We start from the raw sequence: 18,653 nt of genomic DNA, 5'->3' as shown, positions 1-18,653 counted from the left end.
ACAATGCTAAGAGAGTAACAGTAATAAAATAGTAATAAAAACATCCAATAAATGACAGCAATAAAAATGCTAATAACAAAAATAAAAATATTAATAAACAACTAAAAAAACTAATAAAAATCTAACACTGTTGCAGGCTGAGGGGAAGTGGTTGGAGAATAAAAGTTTAAAAGTGAGCTATACAACCGTTATTAGAGCTAATAAGAGTTGTATAAGTCTTTTAAGATATGTCCATATTCTAAAGTAGAGTTTTAGCTTTCAATCGTCACTAATTAGAGACTAAAAATTGATAAACATTTGAATTAATTAAAAGAAATTACAGTGAAATTACTTCATACTCAATAATATGCAAAACATGGTCTTAGAAAGTGTTCACTGGCTGTTATTACAGCTAATAATGCAATTATTTGTGATTTTTATAAAACAGATGAATAAAGTAATCAATAAAACTGAATAAAAAGGGAATTTAAAAGCAAATAAACCATTTAAAAATGTCTAATTTGGACAAAGAACAAGACCTTAATAAACGCACTATATGTGTTTACTACCAAACAATAGAAACATGATCAACAATAGATTAAACGTCGATTTAAAGACTCAAAGTAAATTTAGTGAAGACAAATGTAAACAGATGTATCATATAATTAACTCTGAAAAAGGGGCTGTGTAGCTCTCAGGTCCTCAGGAAGAGAATTCCAGAGCTGAGAGCTGTAATGACTAAATGCTGACTCCACACTCCTTAGCTGTGTTTTGGGACTACCAGCGTGATATTATTAGATGACCTGAGTGAGTAGCTGGAACATATCTAACCATCATTTCACTGAGGGAGGAATGAGTAATATGAAGACATTTAACCCTCTGGGGTCCACAAACGCACCAGCACATTATATTCAATGTTTCTATTTATGTTTCTCTCTTGTTGTAATAATATAGCGCAGAAAAACAGTTCAAACAGTTCCTAAATCTGTAGAGTCGCCCTTTACATCACATCTTATCACAAGATTATATGTGACTCACATCCAGAGTTATGAGCCTATGAAGAGGGGCTGAGATACACGTCCTCTGCCTCTCACCGTTCGTAATTGGTGAATTCATGTGTCCGTTTATATTTTGTGTGAAACTGACCAATGAACTCTTCATTCTTCATTCAGTCAGTTTACAGCTGCTGCAGCAGTTTTGGAAAGTAGTGATGAAGATAACGGAGCATTTTGATATGAAACATATGAGTATCATGTTATACGAAGAGCCTTTAAAGGAGAAGGTTAAAGGATAAATCGAGGAAATGCCTCAGAACTCAGAGGGTTATAAAACAATAAAACAATCCTTAAATTTATTCTAAAACACCCCAGTAACCAGCTGAGTGCTGGTGTAATGTGACCCCGCTTCGTGGTACAGGTCAGGATCCTAGCAGCAGCATTCTGAACAGGTTGCAAATGTGCAACGGGTCTCTTGTGCAGGCCAGATAAAAGCTCATTTCAATGGTGTAGTCTTGATTTGTACAACATTTAGTTCCATTGAGATGCCATTGCTAAGCAACGGCTTTGACAGCTGTAGGAGACGCTGAAGCCATTAAAACGTTTTTACTTCTTTCCTTGCCACAAACAGAAAATGGATACTTTTAAGATCACATTTGACCGACAGCCAATTTGGTCAGACTTGAAGATGAGACGACACTAAATTCCCAAACTGTCATCACCACTGAGCAGCTTTTCAGTCGGCAGCTGTGACAGAAGAACAGCTAAACAACCTGGAATCAGCCAGAAATGAACCCAATACCATTCGCCAAACTAAATGGGCTGTAAGATGCTTTACAGACTGGCTGGAGCAGAACAACATTTATACTGATCTGGAAAAACTGACAAAACTGAGCTAAACCTGATATTGCGGCAGTTTTATGGCTCAGTCCGATTTGGTCAGACTCTGAAGATCAGACTGCACATTTGGCGAATAGTATTGGGTTCATTTCTGGCCGATTCCAGGTTGTTTAGCTGTTCTTCTGTCACAGCTGCCGACTGAAAAGCTGCTCAGTGGTGATGACAGTTTGGGAATTTAGTGTAAGGAGCTGGAGAACGAACTGCCGGCTGTGCAGCGAGTGGGCGGAGCTCGTTACTCTGACATAGCAACAAGATGCTTGTTAAGGAACTATAATTTTGCGGAAGGAATTGCGAACATTAAAACATATTAAACGCCGCGTTCACGGCCCAGTTTATTAATTTATTACTTCATTTATTTAACTGTTGTATAAAACCAATAGAACACTCGAGGTCGAGTGTTATCACGAATAAAATCACGGCTGTGATGATCTACGACCAAACCACAGCTGTGATGTTATTTCACGATAACACACTCCCTCTCGTGTTCTTTGAAATATTAGTTGAAAGTATACCATTTTATAGATACTATGTGTTTTTTTTAAACTGACCTCTTAGATTCCTGATGCAGGTTGGCAAAATGTCCTTCTCTTCATTTCCAAAAACAATGATCACTGTTTTAGTTTTCTTTATGAGACAGCCACAAGTTAATGTCACCAAACTTATCTAATCATTTGGTGTTAGTCACCTATTTAACTGGGAGTTGTATGCATGCTAAAGATAACTGATAAATCCAGCAAGTGAAAGCATATAAAAGTCAAAAAAAAGCGAAGGCCCCAAGATTGAGCCTTGGGGGACCCCGCATGTTATCGCGCAATGTTAAGAAACACAAGCGCCTGGTGCAGCGTGGTATTCTTGACCAGGTAAATATGATCTAAAAACACATAAACCATAACAGCCTGTACATATAACTACATATCTGACATATTAGTTGGTAGTTTTTCCAGTGTTTAATGAGCAAGAAGTCTTATGATTATTGACCGAATAAATAGCCTAGAATTTAGGGGGTAACATTTTCGGTAAACTTTCCCCTAAATCCTGTGACCAACTCCCTCTCAGTTGGAGGGAAGCTCTTAAGTGTGTGTGTGTGGACTAAACTTTACTCACAGAACTGAAAGAATTGCTTCATAGTCTTGTGCTCCAAAGGAAAATATTATGAATCTTGCGTAGGTTGGTCCCTAAGGCCATAACGATGGCAGCAGCATGATACAATACTGAGGGCCATGGCCAGCGAGAGCAGAGTTCTATCACTTCATTCTGCTTAAACAGCCCTTGGAACCATCAAACAGCTCTTCTAACCCAGCAAAAGCAGAGCTTTACCTTTGCTTTCTGCTTAAACCATCTTTAGAACCATTTAGTAGTCCTTCTAACAAGAAAACGTAGAGCTTAATAGAACCATCTAACCATCAAAAGCAGAGCTTTATCTCTTCATTTTGCTTAAACCATCAGGCAACAGGCAAGAGTAGCAGTTAAAAGAACCATGTAATAGCCCATTTACCCAGCAAAAGCAGAGCTTTACCTCTTCTTTATTCTTAAACCACGCTTAGAACCATCTAACAGGCCTTTGTAACAGGCAACAGGCAAAAGTAGCATTTAGAAAAACCATCTAATAGCTCTTCTAACCAGCTAAATCAGACCTTTACCTCCTCATTCTATTGAAACCACCCTTAGAACTGTCTAAAAGTCCATCTAACCAGCAAAAGCAGAGCTTTATCTCTTTATTCTGCTTAAACCACACTTAAAACCATTGCATAGGCCTTTGTAACAGGCAATAGGCAAAAGTAGCATTTAGAAGAACCATCTGATAGCTCTTCTAACCAGCTAAATCAGACCTTTACCTCCTCGTTCTACTGAAACTACCCTTAGAACTGTCTAAAAGCCAATCTAACCAGCAAACGCCTCTTCATTCTGCTTAAACCATCTTTAGAACCATCTAATGGTCTTTCTAACAGGACAAAATAGAGTTCAGTAGAACCATCTAAAAGTCCTAACCACGAAAAGCAGAGCTTCACCTCTTTGTTCTGCTTAAACCACCCTTAGAACCATCTAACAAACTATAAACTATAAAAGCAATTAGGAACTAGTGCTAAATAGCTTAAACCGCAAATGTCTTAGCATAGCTTAGAAGGTTATCTGATCACACTTTAACCTTGAAATGGAATAAAATACAGTTTATTGTTATTGTATGATTAACCTTTTGTGCTTTCCTAAAGTGTGACAATTAGCATCAGTCATCATACAACAGAATGTATGATGAATCATGCATAACTAGATAAAGCATACAAATTATCCCAAGATCTTGCAAAAAGCAGTGATTGCTGCAGTGCTGAAATTGATTTAAAAAAGCAAATAAAGTTTAAAACACAGACAAATGAGAATATCGCTGTTGTCGGATGAAAACCTCGCATCTCCAAAATGGTAACTTTACAGGAGAAGGAAAAAACCTACTTTAATTTTAATGTAAGTCAATGGAACCAGACTTTTTTCCAAGTCATTTTAGGTCATTTCTTGTAGTCCATTCATTGTGAAATTTACACACAATGTAAAGGGTAACAGGGATTTTCACATTATGTCAAAAACTGAAAGATGTCAAAAATGGAGATACAAGGTTTTCTTCCGACAACATCAATATATAAATGTGAAATTGTCCAGATGTTCTGATTAATTTATCATTTTCTCAAATTTACACGTTTGCTGTAGTTCTAATGTATTATCCTTAAAAAGAGGACACTTTGACCTCTACAAAGCTACTCAAACATATGATTCAAAAATAAATGGTCAACTTTTATGTTGTCAAGGCAACATGAGAGCCAAAAATGATGGCTAAAGTTTTTCTGTTTGCATGCATCTAAAATAAGTCTGCTGCAACCAATGGACTGTACCATGAAAATGTTTGATTTGGCCAGTGCTCTGGTCAGAAATTGTTGCAAGCCGTAGGCCTGTTATAGATACTATAGCTTTAAGAGCTTTCACACACTCCACCAAAACACAGTGGTAACCAATACTTCTCAACTGAATTACACCAACTCTGGTTCAGAGGTCAGTGACTAGCTCTGGCTGGTAATTTCTCCACTCAAACACCTATTAAACCTGATGATTAACAGACAATTAGTTGTGTATGAACAGGGACTGTACTGGACACCAGCCCTGCAGGACTGGAGGTGAAGAAACCTAATCCCTTGAGGTTGTAACAAATCGGGGGCTTGTCTGGGATCAGCTTGGCTTAGCAAAAAAAGGGGATTTCCACCAACACAGTGATTTGAGAGGCAACCTAAGAAGATCTGAAGGCTGCAAATCAAGAGTGGGTGCAACCTGTAGGGCGGATTGTAGGAATAGCTTTGCAAGATCAGTGTTCATGCTAAAATATACGGTAAATTTCATGAGGTTTGGGTTCGTAAACAAAGAGTTCAACAGCAGCCATTGTCTGAAAGCAGCTTTCCAGGATTACAAGTGAAGTCCCCAAATGAGAAAGACAACTCCAAGAGCATGAAGCAGAAACACTGAGAGGAACCAGGACTCAATAAAAATTCCTAAAAGCATAAGAAGAAACATTAAGAGGAAGCAAGACTCAAAGTAAAACTTCCAAAAAACAAAAGGAAGAACGACTGAGAGAATTTAGCACTCAAAAGAAGGAATTCCACTAGAGAACGAGGAAGAATCCCTTAGAGGAACAGAAACTCAAAACAAGGAACTCTCTAGGATCACGAGGAAGAAACCACTGAGAGGATTCAGGAGTCAAAAGGAGGAACTCCATAAGAGCACAAGGAAAAACCACTGAGAGGATTCAGGACTCAAAAGGAGGAACTCCATAAGAGCACGAGTAAAAACCACTGAGAGGATTCAGGAGTCAAAAGGAGGAACTCCATAAGAGCATGAGGAAGAACCACTGAGAAGAACCAAGAGAACCCTTAGAAGTCTACGGTTGTTGTTTTGCTATACTTTTTATTTACATTATATAACCAGTTCTAGGTAATTACATAGTTACTTATATAGCAAGTTACGCAATTACATTCATTCGTTCATTCACTATCTAAGCTGCTTATCTTCCTGGCTCATGGGGGGGGTGCTGGAGTCTATCCCAGCCCTCACTGGCTGGAAGGCAGGAAACGCCCTGGACAGGTTGCCAGTCCATCACAAGGGCAGACACACAGACATACACCCAAAACATACCTGTAATAGTTAAATCGTACAGAGGGAAAGAGAACTGAGCTTCCATTGTAGAAGAACAGCTTGAAAACTTGCTAAAGCCTTTAACGCAAACAACAGAAGAAGAACAACGAAAAACATGAAAGCAGCCACAGGTGTCTGCAAACAAGTCCCCCTTTGACATCATTATCACGAAATGTGCTTCAATCAGCTGAAACTAAAAGAGCCAAACGAGCGGGAATCCCCCAGAGAGCTAATTATGGAACTTACAGTCATTACCATCATCATCATCACCATCATCATCTACAACATCAGCAACATCATTATTATTACCCCAGCTTTGTTTATTTGATTACCTCTCTCTCTCTCTCTCTCTCTCTCTCTCTCTCTCTCTCTCTCTCTCTCTCCTTCTCTCTGAGATTGACTTCTGAGCACTGTGAATGGATCTTCAGCCTTTTACGGATGACTTAGGACTTTGCCGAGAACTTTTCAGAAGCATTAAAAGAATAATGAATGAATGAATTAATTAATATGTTTATTTATTTGTATAATTTCAGACTTGCCTATGCGGCTTCTAACAGTGTATTGAATAGTCTTATAAAATGGACAAAATGAATTAATTAATAATTAACCTAGAGTTCAAAAACTCATTAAAAACTACAGAGAAAATGGGGCTCCTAACAACCACCTGGAAGACCTGGTCGACACCAAAACTGCCCCCATCAGATAAACAGCACTTAAAGCTTTCATCTCTGAGAGAGAAGAGAAAATCAAGCTGCTTCAGATCTGAAAACATCCACAGGTGTTTCTGTCCATCCTTCCACTGTGAGAAGACGACTCAGCGCTGTGGGTCTGAAAGGATGTGTAGCTGTCAAGAAGAACCTCACTGAGAAAAGGAGACGGACACATCAAACAAAGAAGCTGAACAATGGACTGACCACCCCAGAGTCCAGACCTCAACACCACTGAATGTGTTTGATTACTTCAGAAAATGATCAACCAGCTTCTGAGACTGAACTTTGCAGGTGTGTCTGCAGATTTCTTAGAGGAACTGAGAGTGAGTCTCCTGAGAAGAAGCTGGAATAAAGGTAAAGAGGGTGGTCTCTGACTGTTCTTCTGCCCATGTTTATAGATAACAGTGTGTCATACTGTATCAGTAAACACATAATCAAGCATATTAAAGCTTATTGAACAACATCACATGGTTTGAGACGAGTGATAAATTTGGCATGCAGTTCGCTCCATGCTAACGGTTAGCAGCGCTACACTTCAGAAGGGCGTTCCACAAATGTTTATGTAGTGCATATATCACACTGAAGCTCAACCATCACATATAAACACGTGAACAAACACACAGAAGACCTAGAACCCATACATAAACAACGACCTTCTTTCAGAAGAGTCGCACTGCTCTCTTTCCCTGTCCACTTTCCCTGATCAGGCCTTTAAATGGCCTGTAGTTTTGCTGCCCGGTAGAAGCAAATCTCCAACACCCCCATAAAGAACTTGCACAAATATCCCTGGACTTCACACTCAATAATAACTGACCATTACACAGCGCAGTGGCCTGCGTTTGGGCCAACTCCTCACTAATGAACCCTGCTGTATAAATAACAGCACGCCAGGGCACATAAACACACTGAGCAGAGTAACACTAGCAGTGAGACAGATGCATATGGGTGGGTGTTAAAAGTTTGGGGACATAGCTTTGCAAAGCGTTTTTAATTTATATAAGTATGTTCTGTTGGTCAGTTTTTAATAACTTAGTACAGAGGTCACTAATAGGTGGACCGCAGCCCAAGTCCAGACCCAGACGCTGTCCTATGCGGACCTGAACCTATAACCAATAAACTGTGGAGAATTATTTCATTTGAATGATGTGGTCCTATTTGTAACTTTTCTAGCCTTTACAGTGCCACTTTAGCGGCCAGGGAAACTCAGAAATCAATCGCATACGTTGTACATATCATACATGACACTCAGCCAATCACATCTGTGCATCTAGACTAGCAAAACTTCTGACAGGGTGGACCAAAACTGAGACTCGAGACTCGAGTGAGTGACACACACACAGGGGAGGGACGAGGTGAGAAACAGCAATCGGAGAAGAAAGTGAGTCGAAGGGAAGTTATTTCACATGGAAAGCTCCAAAAACAGAGCTGGAGTGGTTATAAAAGCAAATAAGTCCATTCTTTTCCAAATTATCGTTGTTCGTCTTAAATCTCTCTCTTTGCCGTTTCGTTAGCTACTAGCTAGGCAAGACTGTTCTCTGCATTGCTATGGTGACCAGCAGTCTGGGCTAATCTTCAGGGATAAAGGTTGGTGAATTAGCAGTTATATATTAACTCCAATGTTTAAGACTGACTGACTCAGCAGAGCAGAAGATTATTTTATTTTTATCTAGAAAACTAATTCTGCTGTGGAGCCACAACAGGGCAGTAAAAGAGCTGCATATTGCTGACCACTGGACTACAAAGTATACTTACAAAAAACTGGCTCATCAATTTAACCTAAAAAAAAAAAACTTCATATGGTAAGTAAATGAACTAGTTTTCTTCAACGTGAATAAATATCTTTTTTCAATAATCAATGTATTTTTTTTTAATTGAATAAAACTACTTGAACTTCTTTTTACTACATGAAGTAATTTTTTGGATTTTGGATTAATGTGTTACCATGATCGGGTGCCACTGCTCACCAGCCCTCTGGACCGGCTTACCAACACTGAGCCTCCGGCTGTACAACGCCGTGCAAACCTCACCCTCACAACCTGACCCCACTGATACTACTGCTGTTGCTACATGAACTAATCAAAATTATTCACTTGAACCAATCAATCATTTAAACTAATCAAATTAATCAATCACCCATTACAGAACTGACTCTGTGTGTTTTTCCTTTCTTTCCTTTGCCGAGTTGAACAGCTGCCCATCCTGTGCGTCTGATGCTGCTGCCTCTTCTGTCTTGATCGGGTGCCACTGCTCGCCGTGCAAACCTCACCCCCACAACCTGACCCCACTGATGCTGCTGCTGCTGCTGCATGAACTAAACTATTCAAATTAATTGTTTGCTCCACCTTTTACCCCGTTTTTGTATTATAATACTTTATACTAACAATGTTTACTATCCGGTGTCGACCAGAGGAGGATGGGTTCCCCTTCTGAGTCTTGGTTCCTCTCAAGGTTTCTTCCTGTTTCTCTTAGGGAGTTTTTCCTTGCCACTGTCGCCACTGGCGATGCTCATGGGGGCTTGGACCCGGATTTCGTTTCTTTTTGTAATGCTCATTTCCTTGTAAAGCTGCTTTGTGACAACACCTGTTGTAAAAAGCGCTATATAAATAAACCTTACTTACTTACTTAATACTTACTATTATCTTTTTTTCCTCATTAAGAGATTAGAAAAATGTAATTTAATCAAAAGTGAAAAAAATGACCAGATTCTGCAGGCATGACAAGCATACTGCGGTGTCGGCATAGAATAAGTTGTGGCAAATGCTCTTTTACTGAACAGGCAGCAAGAGAGAACCGCATCTTAGCGTTAACTGACATTGCTAAGATAGCAGGCAGGTCACTTCTATCCGTACAAATCTCCTTCATGGTAGAAACTAACAACAACACACGCAGCACATCAGTACCTCATTAAGCTAACCACAACAACTTATTTACAATAAATTTCTCTCCTACACAGTGATTCCCAAGAGCCTCCTCAGGGTATTACCAACATGCTTGGAGATCACTGGTTTAGATGTTACCAGTTTTCTTTCCAAAACCCGTGAAACTGAAGGAACAGCTGATAAAAGCCCTACATCAGAAATAAAGCCAAAGGCCACACATTTTACCCCCTTGTTGTGATGTCAGCACTCCATCCATTCAAGCTTTTAAGGCACATTTGGGCCAAAAAGTTTCAAAATGTGCTTTTAACAATAGTTCGGAAAGGAAAACTGTCTAATGATTATTTAGACAAAATCCATACAGAATTAGAGCATCACTGTTTTATGCTGCCTAAACATTTCCAGGTATTTTTTTCTGACTTACTTGAAAAGTAATTGACACCTGAAGGTGAGGTGGACCAAAACTTCTGACAGGATGGACCAAAAACTTCTGACAGGCAGTTTACATGCAAACACAGACACGCATTAGCCAAGTCCTTTTAGGCCCATCTTGTCCAGTGTTAGTTTTGTAAGGCTTTTATAGATCCCCTAGAGCACATATGCAAGCGCACTGGATGAAGTCACTGTTTTCCAGTGGGCACGCCAGCAAGCTGGACATAATGATTTACACACTGCAGCTTCATCTACGTGTGTGTGGAGCCTCGTGAACATCATGCCCCACTTTGCTGAACAGATATTGCTTACTTAGTTCATTTGAAGGAAAGTGGTGGTGCTTTATTTATACCCAGTTGCATATTTGCCTTCAAGCTAAACAAAAATATTCTCACATCAAACTATGCGCAGTGGGTTGTCGTCATGGCAACTCAACCTGTGATGCTCCTTGACTTTCTTTTCTTTAATTCTTGCAAAACAAGACAGAGGGCATGCTGGGTCGAGCTCAAAGAAAACAATAACAACTTCGCAACTGTATTTGTATGGAGATGATGGAGGATATTTACCCAGCAAACTACAGTCATAATAATGGAAATGGTTTTGCGGAATTAAGAACATCGTTGATTCACCAACCGTTCTTAAGAAGAAATTTCTTCTTAAAACCCTCTTATGCAGTTTTTACGAAGACTCATTTGACGCATAGATTGCTTTTGTAAAATGGGAACGGTAAGCAAAGCAATTTGCCTAAACTGTGCTAGTTTAGATGATATTACAAGAGAAAGCTATAAACAGAAAATGACAACATACATTGTGATTCAAAAAGATTAATTCGATTTCAAAATGATTTATTTCACTTGTAAGTCATTACAGAACAATGCAGTGGATTGTAAATGGTTTAAATGAGCATAAAGTTTATTATGTAATTTTACAAGTGCTCAATATGAACCTCCTCCAGCTGTACGGACAACATTAACATAATAGTCAAATTCATCCCATACTCTCAGAAACTCCGTGACCCCCTCTTTCAGTTGGTATGTGATTGGTTCCTAGGCGCCCCATGGTTCTAAAATATAGCGCTTTGAAATTGGATTAATCTTTTTGAATCACCCTGTATGTTGGACATGATTTTCTGTTTATACATGTCTCTCGTAATATCGTCTAAACAGAAAGTCACAACTGGACGTGATCCTTATGTTATAAAGATGAACGATTTTTTAACTGAATCAAATGACTTGCCTGCTATCGAGGCAGTAGATACAAGCAGCTACCTCATCCTCCAGACTTCTTTCTACTCAAGAAAACAACTGAAAGCGTACAAAAGTATAAAGGCACAACTTTACGAGGCTGAAGCTGGCTTCCTTTTCCTATTTTCCCATTCCACTGCAGCAATTATTATAATAATACTTGATGCCAGACTGTAACTGCTGCACTGTTTAAGGTGGAATGTGAAAATTTGGACAAGAAGCTGGCATGGCAGGGTCATTTATTTATGTTCGCCGGTTTTTTGTGTAACTGTTAACCCTGTTAAATGGTAATGGTGTTGCTTGTAGTTAATGTTTAAATCTACTACCAATGCACACCCAGATGAACTGTGCAAAATACAATACTGCACTTGTCTCAACTGCAGACAAAAGTTCTCAAGCCATTTTTTGCTGTTGTTTTTTGGTCAATTTCTTGCATTTTTCTCCTTACAAACAACAACTTTTTGTGTTCAATAAAGCTCCTTGTGGTTTCTTGGTTAGTTCAATTTGAGCAACCATAAGCGATGCAAACCACAGGCATCTTGGCAGTTCGTGACAGCTCTTCCTTTTTAAAAGATGACTAGCTGCCCTCCATCTACAGTTCACACCACAGCAACGCACTGATGTGATGTCATATGCAAACAGGCTATAAGAGCATGCTCTATGTTTCCTTGAACTGGACAGACTTGACTTATCTGCCTAACTTTGCAAAATACCCATGGAGATCTTTTGCAGCTTGCTTTGCAAACCTGATCAAGATAACCAAAAATACTGAGCCCCAGAGAGTCAATTACGGTTTATTAGAGTTTTTGACGCACAACTTCTGGCCAGTAGATCTCCACGAGTAGAGCTATTATCCCTGAACTATAACACAACCTCACAACGCACAAATTCAGTCAGCGAAAAAAGTAAAAATCTCTTACCTTCCGTGTACGCAGTTTAACAGGGGGTTCCTGAGGTCTCTCTAACCCATCCTTTCCATCCACATTTGGGCTTGCCTGATGACTCATGCTGGGTCCAGCAGATTGGGGCGCTCTCATGTTGCTTTCCAATGAATTCTCACTGACAAGCGGAAGCTCAGTGACCTCGCTGTTTTGGCAGTTTCCCAAAAATTCCTGCTTAGCTATTGCCCCAGAAGAACACTTCTGAAGCACTTCCTTCTGCAGTGGGTTGTGTTCCATATCCTTGGAGCCCATTAGTGTTGTCGAACAGTCAGACTCCTCTGCCATCTCCCAGCCAATTACTTCTTCCCCTGACTCAGGAAAGGACACTTCAAGGATTGTGTCCAGTTTAGAGACACGCTTGTCAGCACTGGTGCTGGATCCTGGCGAGCATGGAGAAGATTCAAGGTCAGAGGATGCATTGAGGTTTTGAGCTTGCAAAAACTCACCAACAGTGACTGCCTGGTCACTATTCTGGCTGTTGTTTGCTGTACAGTTACTTTGAATGTCAGGATTTGGAATGTTAGCATCAAGGCTCACATCTGGAATGACCACCTCGGAGAGTGTAACCTCATTAGTCTCATCCGCATTTGAAATGGCAATCTTTTCTTCATGACTTCGACCTTCTACATCACAGTGTTCCTCACTTAAAAGTGGTGCAGGTGAGGCCTCTTCAGATATGCCCTTGGCTAAGGTTGTTCCTTCAACATATCCATTTATTTGCCCTTGGTTATTTATTGTGCAAGCTTCTACCACAGAATCACTAACAGCATCAATTCTGTCCTTGATTTTGGTTAACTCTGTGACTGAGTTCTGCATCAATTTCATTGCTACTTCTTCTTCAGGGGTCATATCAGTGCAATCTTTTTTAGATGCGATGGTAGGCAAATCAAGTTTCTTGGGGTCCTCTTGCAGAACATTTGCAGAAGAAGGGACAGAGAAAGAAGAGGTAGGAACAGCAGCAGTTTCTTCATCTTGCTTTTGAATTTTATTGCTATTATTTCCATAGTCATCACTAGGAGTTTGATCAGCCACAGGTGTTGACTGGCTGTGACCAGAGCCCTGTCCTGCAGAGCTTCTTGATGATTGGTTAATATCCTTCTCGGTCATTGCACTTTGGACCGAACTGTCTGTCTCATGGGCACGACCTGTTTTTCTATTCTTGCTGTGCGACTGTGCATTTTCACTTTCACACCTAGAGGGTGCCAAATCTTTAAATCCAGGTAATGTCTTTGTCCTCCTGGTTGCAACATCATCATTACCCTCACTACCCTCATCTTTCTCACCACTACTCCCAATCCCTGGTCGGTGACGGCGACATTCCGGCATCGAAGCACACCTCTCTCTCCGGCTCAATCCCGTTGGCGAGCCATTGTCTCCAAGGATGCCGTGGCAACAGACTAGGTCAAGGTCATCGTAACTGTACTGTGTTTTCGAGCGTGGGGTCACATGATCCTCCCAGCTCTTCTTGCGCAAGGCTACAGGCATGGCCGACGACCTCCACTATCCCATAGATCCTCTGGTCCAGCCACCCACGCAAAGCGTTAAAGCAGACCTGAGAGAATGAGAAGAGAAAAAAAAGGAAGGAGGAGAAAAAGATCACATTTGCGTGAGATTATTTCCGTTCACTCCTCCGCGAAGGGGTCAACAGATTTAACAGATGTCAGATGTGAACTTAGTGCCTAACGTCATGTGCGAAACATTGGCAGACAGTTAATCATCACCATTATCATCAAGTGGTCATCAACAGCTATTCAAACCCAACCGCAGCAGCATTCTACATACACCATATTCGAGCTTTGACCTAGTTAGACTCTGATGCTACTCTTAAAACACAAGGCATCATTTCATTATTCAGTTCAGAAACAAACAGTGTGGACAAGCCCACAAACAGTGCCCAACGCCTTAAATGAATGGGATTGAATGAGATGAATGAGATGTGAGATAAAGGTAGTGGCATTGCAGATAATGAAGGAAAGCTAGACAAATGGCCTATCTGGGTTTAACCTTGTCCAAAACTAGGTTTATGTCCTATGCATGTAACATGTGCAATTCAAAGTGCACATTTGGACGAGGGGTCCTTAAACAGTATTGTTAAACCAGTGCTAGCATACTGCTTTATGACCCGTCATCCACTTTTTGAAGTCACGCAACATAAATACAGGGTATCTCAGGATGACTGTCACATAAGGTTCATATAGATTACATGTTTTTATTTAAGTTTTCCATAAAATCTAGCAGGGGTGGGCCAGTGTGCATTAGCGCCCAGCTAGCTTACGAGCCAAACTCACCACCTATTATTTCTATCAACTTTATTTTATTTCATGTTGGGAATCGTGGGGTTGCAAACTCCAAACGTTTGAGAACTATTTGGCAGTATTGTCTACTGTTTCAAAATAACTTTGCCTGTTTTCTCTGAGGAGTTGGAGCAAATTGATGATTTTGAGCCATGCATATCATGAACAACATGACTGGCTATTAATGCATTAGTGTTGTGGTCCACAGGTACGAAGTTCATCATTTTGCACTGAATGGTTTTTATAAGCATTAAATATAGCAGAATCCAGAAGTGAAGCCCTGATATGTTCTGCCTTTATAAATTGTTTTCAACACTTATTTAAGACTGTTATAATCATTGACCATCATTAATTGAACTTGTGCCATCATTACGTTAATATAATTTTCCTCTTGTGACTTTTACGATTATCAAAGTATTTTTTTTTCAAACTTTTTATCTAAATATGCAGATCAGAAAAAGAACATATTGTTTTTCACTGTACTTCACTGACAAACAATGGCAGAAAAGCTGCAAATACACTTTTTCATCTAGTTTTACATTTGAATTGCTGTATGCTTTTGCCTTCTGATATTAGTCCCCCCACCTGTCAGACCACCTGTCACTTTGGAGAGTGGTCAAGCCTAGGACTACAGAAATCTTGACTATTGGTGCATTTAAGATATGGCATGTAAGGAGAATCACATGCTTATTACAACCTCCCTGAGAAAATAGTGTACTGGACACTGGACATATTTACAATACAGCCAAGACTATTTTTTATTTAATTACAGTTATTTCATTAATTATAATTATTGGGAATGGTATACTTGCCAACTGTAAACTTTCTCAATGTGCCCATTTTAAAAAGTCACACGCAAGCATGAATCATGACTTCCGTCCACTTTTGCAGGCATCACGTCATAGTGTGGATGCACCAGGGCTAAACAGTCCACCCCACACAATCAGATGAGCATTTCAGCAGAGAAGCCTCCACCCCCTCAAAAGTACAGTTGGACCACTCTCCTTCCTCTGGGCTACTTTGCAGTGCTTAGCTGCGAAACCCAATCTCCCTGATAAATTTAGCCTCGAAAAGTTCAGAAAGTCCCAAAAATGGAAAGGAAAGGGGTAACAAATGAGAAAGGAACTCTGCCACACACTGTGGCAACAGCAGAAGCTTTTGATGAGCCTGACATCCCTGCGAAGTTAGCGGTTAGTTCCCTGGAAAAGGAACATCTGGTCTAGTGGTCCAGCCCAGAATGGAAGAGCACATTTTGTTTCCTCCGGCTAAAGCTATATCTATTCATGGTCTGTTATATGTTATCATCAGATGTTACCCTCAGAGAGAAAGAGATTCGGCAATGTAAAGGATTAATTGTAAGAATTATCTAGAAACATATAGCAGATCAAGAATAATCACCAGTCATCCGTACCTACCTTTTCTCTTCCCTTCTTTTCTCTGTGAATGGTTCTCACTGTCCGTTGGCTGGCGAGGTCCAGTCGTGGCGATGTCGCAACCTGTTACCCGCAGTCCCTGGTGAGTGGTGATCTCACTCGCCTGACACTGCCCTGTCCCAGAGTCATCCAGGTCACTGAGGTCACAAGTCTCCAGGGCTGCAAGCTCTCTAAAACTGCATCCCTAACCAGAGGGACAGCCAGATGCCGCTCATTTGACCGTCTTCAAAAAATCTCCAAAAATCCAAACAACAGAATAAAAATCAACAAAAAAGGTCTGAGAATCCAATAGATGCACAGACTGGGGAACCAACAGTACTGAGTCCTCAGTGCAAATCTTTTGAAGAGTTTAAAACTTCAAGTAAACATTGAGGTCTGACAGACATCGCTTGACTTGGCTTACTGTAAGCTGTAAGTGTGGAAACAGTTTGTGTCTCCTTGGTCTCAGTTTGTAAAACCTTCACTAGAAGATCAAAACTGGATGCTCATGAAAAGATTCTTCCTCTCTTTGTGCTCCAGGCTCTGTTATCCAGATGATTGGCCACCTTTTTGCCCCCCTGGGTCTCCAGATTTGAGGCCAGCCTTCTTGGTAACAAGCATGGAAAGCCAGGAAGTGTACAAGTGTCTGGGAGGTAGGAGCAAAGTGCCAAGAATGTGAAGGATCCACCAACAATGCTGAGTTTTGGGGCTCAATGATGGGATCTGACAGCACCGCTTGACTGGTCTTGCAATCTGTTCATGACTGTAGAAGCAGTTTGCACCTCCTTAGTCTGAATTTGTAAAGGTTTAACTGGAGGACTTGAACGAGGTTCTGTGCTGTATCTCCTCTCCTCATCTGAGCATTCTAGGCTCTGTTATCCCGATGTATATCCAGATCTATTTAGGTCTTCTTCACCTCCTGGTTCTTCAGATCTCCAGGCTTCTTGGTGCCTCAATCACTGAGCCTTCCCAGACTCAGCTAGGCCACGGAGAGGGAGAGAAAGTGGGAAAGAGTGAATGAAAGAGCCGGGTGGTGCAGGAGCCTGCAGCCTGGAGCTCATCTTGATCGCATTAGCGGGTTTTAGCTGACGCAGGGCGCTCGTGCCGGCGGGATATGACTGCTCTCTTTCTCTCCGATTCCATGCGCTCCTGACACTTTCCGAGACTGAGTCATCCCTGTCTTTACCCCCCTCTCCCTCTTTCTCTCTCCCTCTTTCTCTCTCTCTCTCTCTCTCTCTCTCTCGTTAACTGTCGTCTGTTTATTCTCTCTTCTTTCTGCTGTCTGTCCTCCCACAGTTTTCTCAGAGTTTAATACTTCCTCTGGAGTGACTCTCGTTCTCTCTCCCTCTCTCTCTATCTCTCTCTCTCTTTCTCTATGGGTTTGACGTCTGCGAGTTACCCAGGGAGAGAGCTCTCGGCAGTTGGTTTTGATTAGAACCAGGCGGGCCGCCGCGAAAAAGGTCCGCGACTCATGGCCAAGTTAGACTGCTGTAATGCTTCTTGGCTGTCCTTTCGGACCCTCTGTTTTTTTTTATACCTCCTCCTCTCAAATCGGTCACCCCTGTAACTGTACAGGCATCCTTGCACAAACACCCAAATATGAAGGGGAGATAAAAAAAAAAAGAAAAACACAAGAAGAGAAAAGTTCAAACAGCGCCACGTGGTCTTGCAGACATTCCTCTCCGAATGTGCCACCCGTATGAAAACACGAAACTTGGCCGCCGCATCTTGAACGACGTTTTTTGCACATCTGGGTAAGGAGGCCCTTCAAATCTCTGGAACAGTGACTCAACTGTGTCTTTAGGCCTCGGCTAAGGAAAACAAGTTCTAGTGCGTTTCTCTCTGTGTGTAGCCCATTCATTCCCTAATATAGACATAGTGTTTGACAGCTAAGCACTCTCTCTCTCTCTCTCTCTCTCTCTTTCTCTCTCTCTCTCGCTCTCTTGCTGTATATTAAAGGCACAGGACCTGCGACTGCTCTTCTGAAGCTAATTCACCCCGAAGGAAGAGCGACGGGGAAGACACTGTACAAACCTGCCTTCTGTCTAAGGCGTCTAAAACGAATGACACGAGAGAAGCAATGAAAGTCTGCTTCTCTCTCTCCATTACATCTATGCATGATGTTGCCTAGCTGCCTCTAAGCCTCTCTTATCTGGGATATGTGACTACTCAGACTGATAACTGCGACTGAGGAGACGTATTCTGCTAAAACTGGCTAGAAACAGATCAGCCTGACAAGCTTGCTGAATGTTCTCACATAGATCTATCACGACCCTCCAGAGAGTCGTACCTAGTAGTCAAAACAGTTGCATCAGTTCCTCCATGAAAGTGAACCCAAATCGTTGCTCCATGACCAAAAACAAACTGAACTCACTACCCGCATTACAACCTTCAGCTGTGAGAGGATGTATTTGTATGTATCTGTTATATTAGTTATGAAATTGTTGGTTTATATCATTGACTTGCTGCTAGAAACACCCTATAATATTCATAATTTCTTCAATTACAACAAATTTCAATACACTCAGTATCCATGGGGAGCAATATGGCTTCTGTCGTTTTGTAGGATTATAAGGAAAAGAAACAAAATCATTCAGTGCAAAAAGTGAAATCTTAACAAGCCGGAAAATGGCCTTCATATTCCAACAAAGGGTTAAAACAGCGACAGTTTTCACACATCAGATCACTCATCAGACTCTGCCT

The 18,653-nt window shown here is 40.9% G+C and overlaps 1 protein-coding gene across 1 annotated transcript in view; it reads right to left on the bottom strand.

Moving 5' to 3' along the window:
• The window catches only part of dlc1 (DLC1 Rho GTPase activating protein), a 163,177-nt gene extending 146,852 nt beyond the window's left edge, over window positions 1–16,325 (bottom strand). Inside the window, exons 1-2 of the mRNA XM_036583570.1 lie at window positions 15,954–16,325; window positions 12,224–13,796 (exon numbers count right to left, since the gene is read on the bottom strand). Of these exons, the coding sequence (XP_036439463.1) occupies window positions 12,224–13,729 (1,506 nt within the window). The 5' untranslated portion in view covers window positions 13,730–13,796; window positions 15,954–16,325. The remainder of the gene's footprint in view (window positions 1–12,223; window positions 13,797–15,953) is intronic.
• Window positions 16,326–18,653: the final 2,328 nt, after the last annotated feature.

This window comes from Colossoma macropomum, unplaced genomic scaffold, assembly GCF_904425465.1.
Source record: "Colossoma macropomum unplaced genomic scaffold, Colossoma_macropomum, whole genome shotgun sequence".
NCBI lineage: Eukaryota > Metazoa > Chordata > Actinopteri > Characiformes > Serrasalmidae > Colossoma > Colossoma macropomum.
Note: the sequence above shows the minus strand (reverse complement) of the source record. Positions and strands in the feature narration are given on the sequence as shown.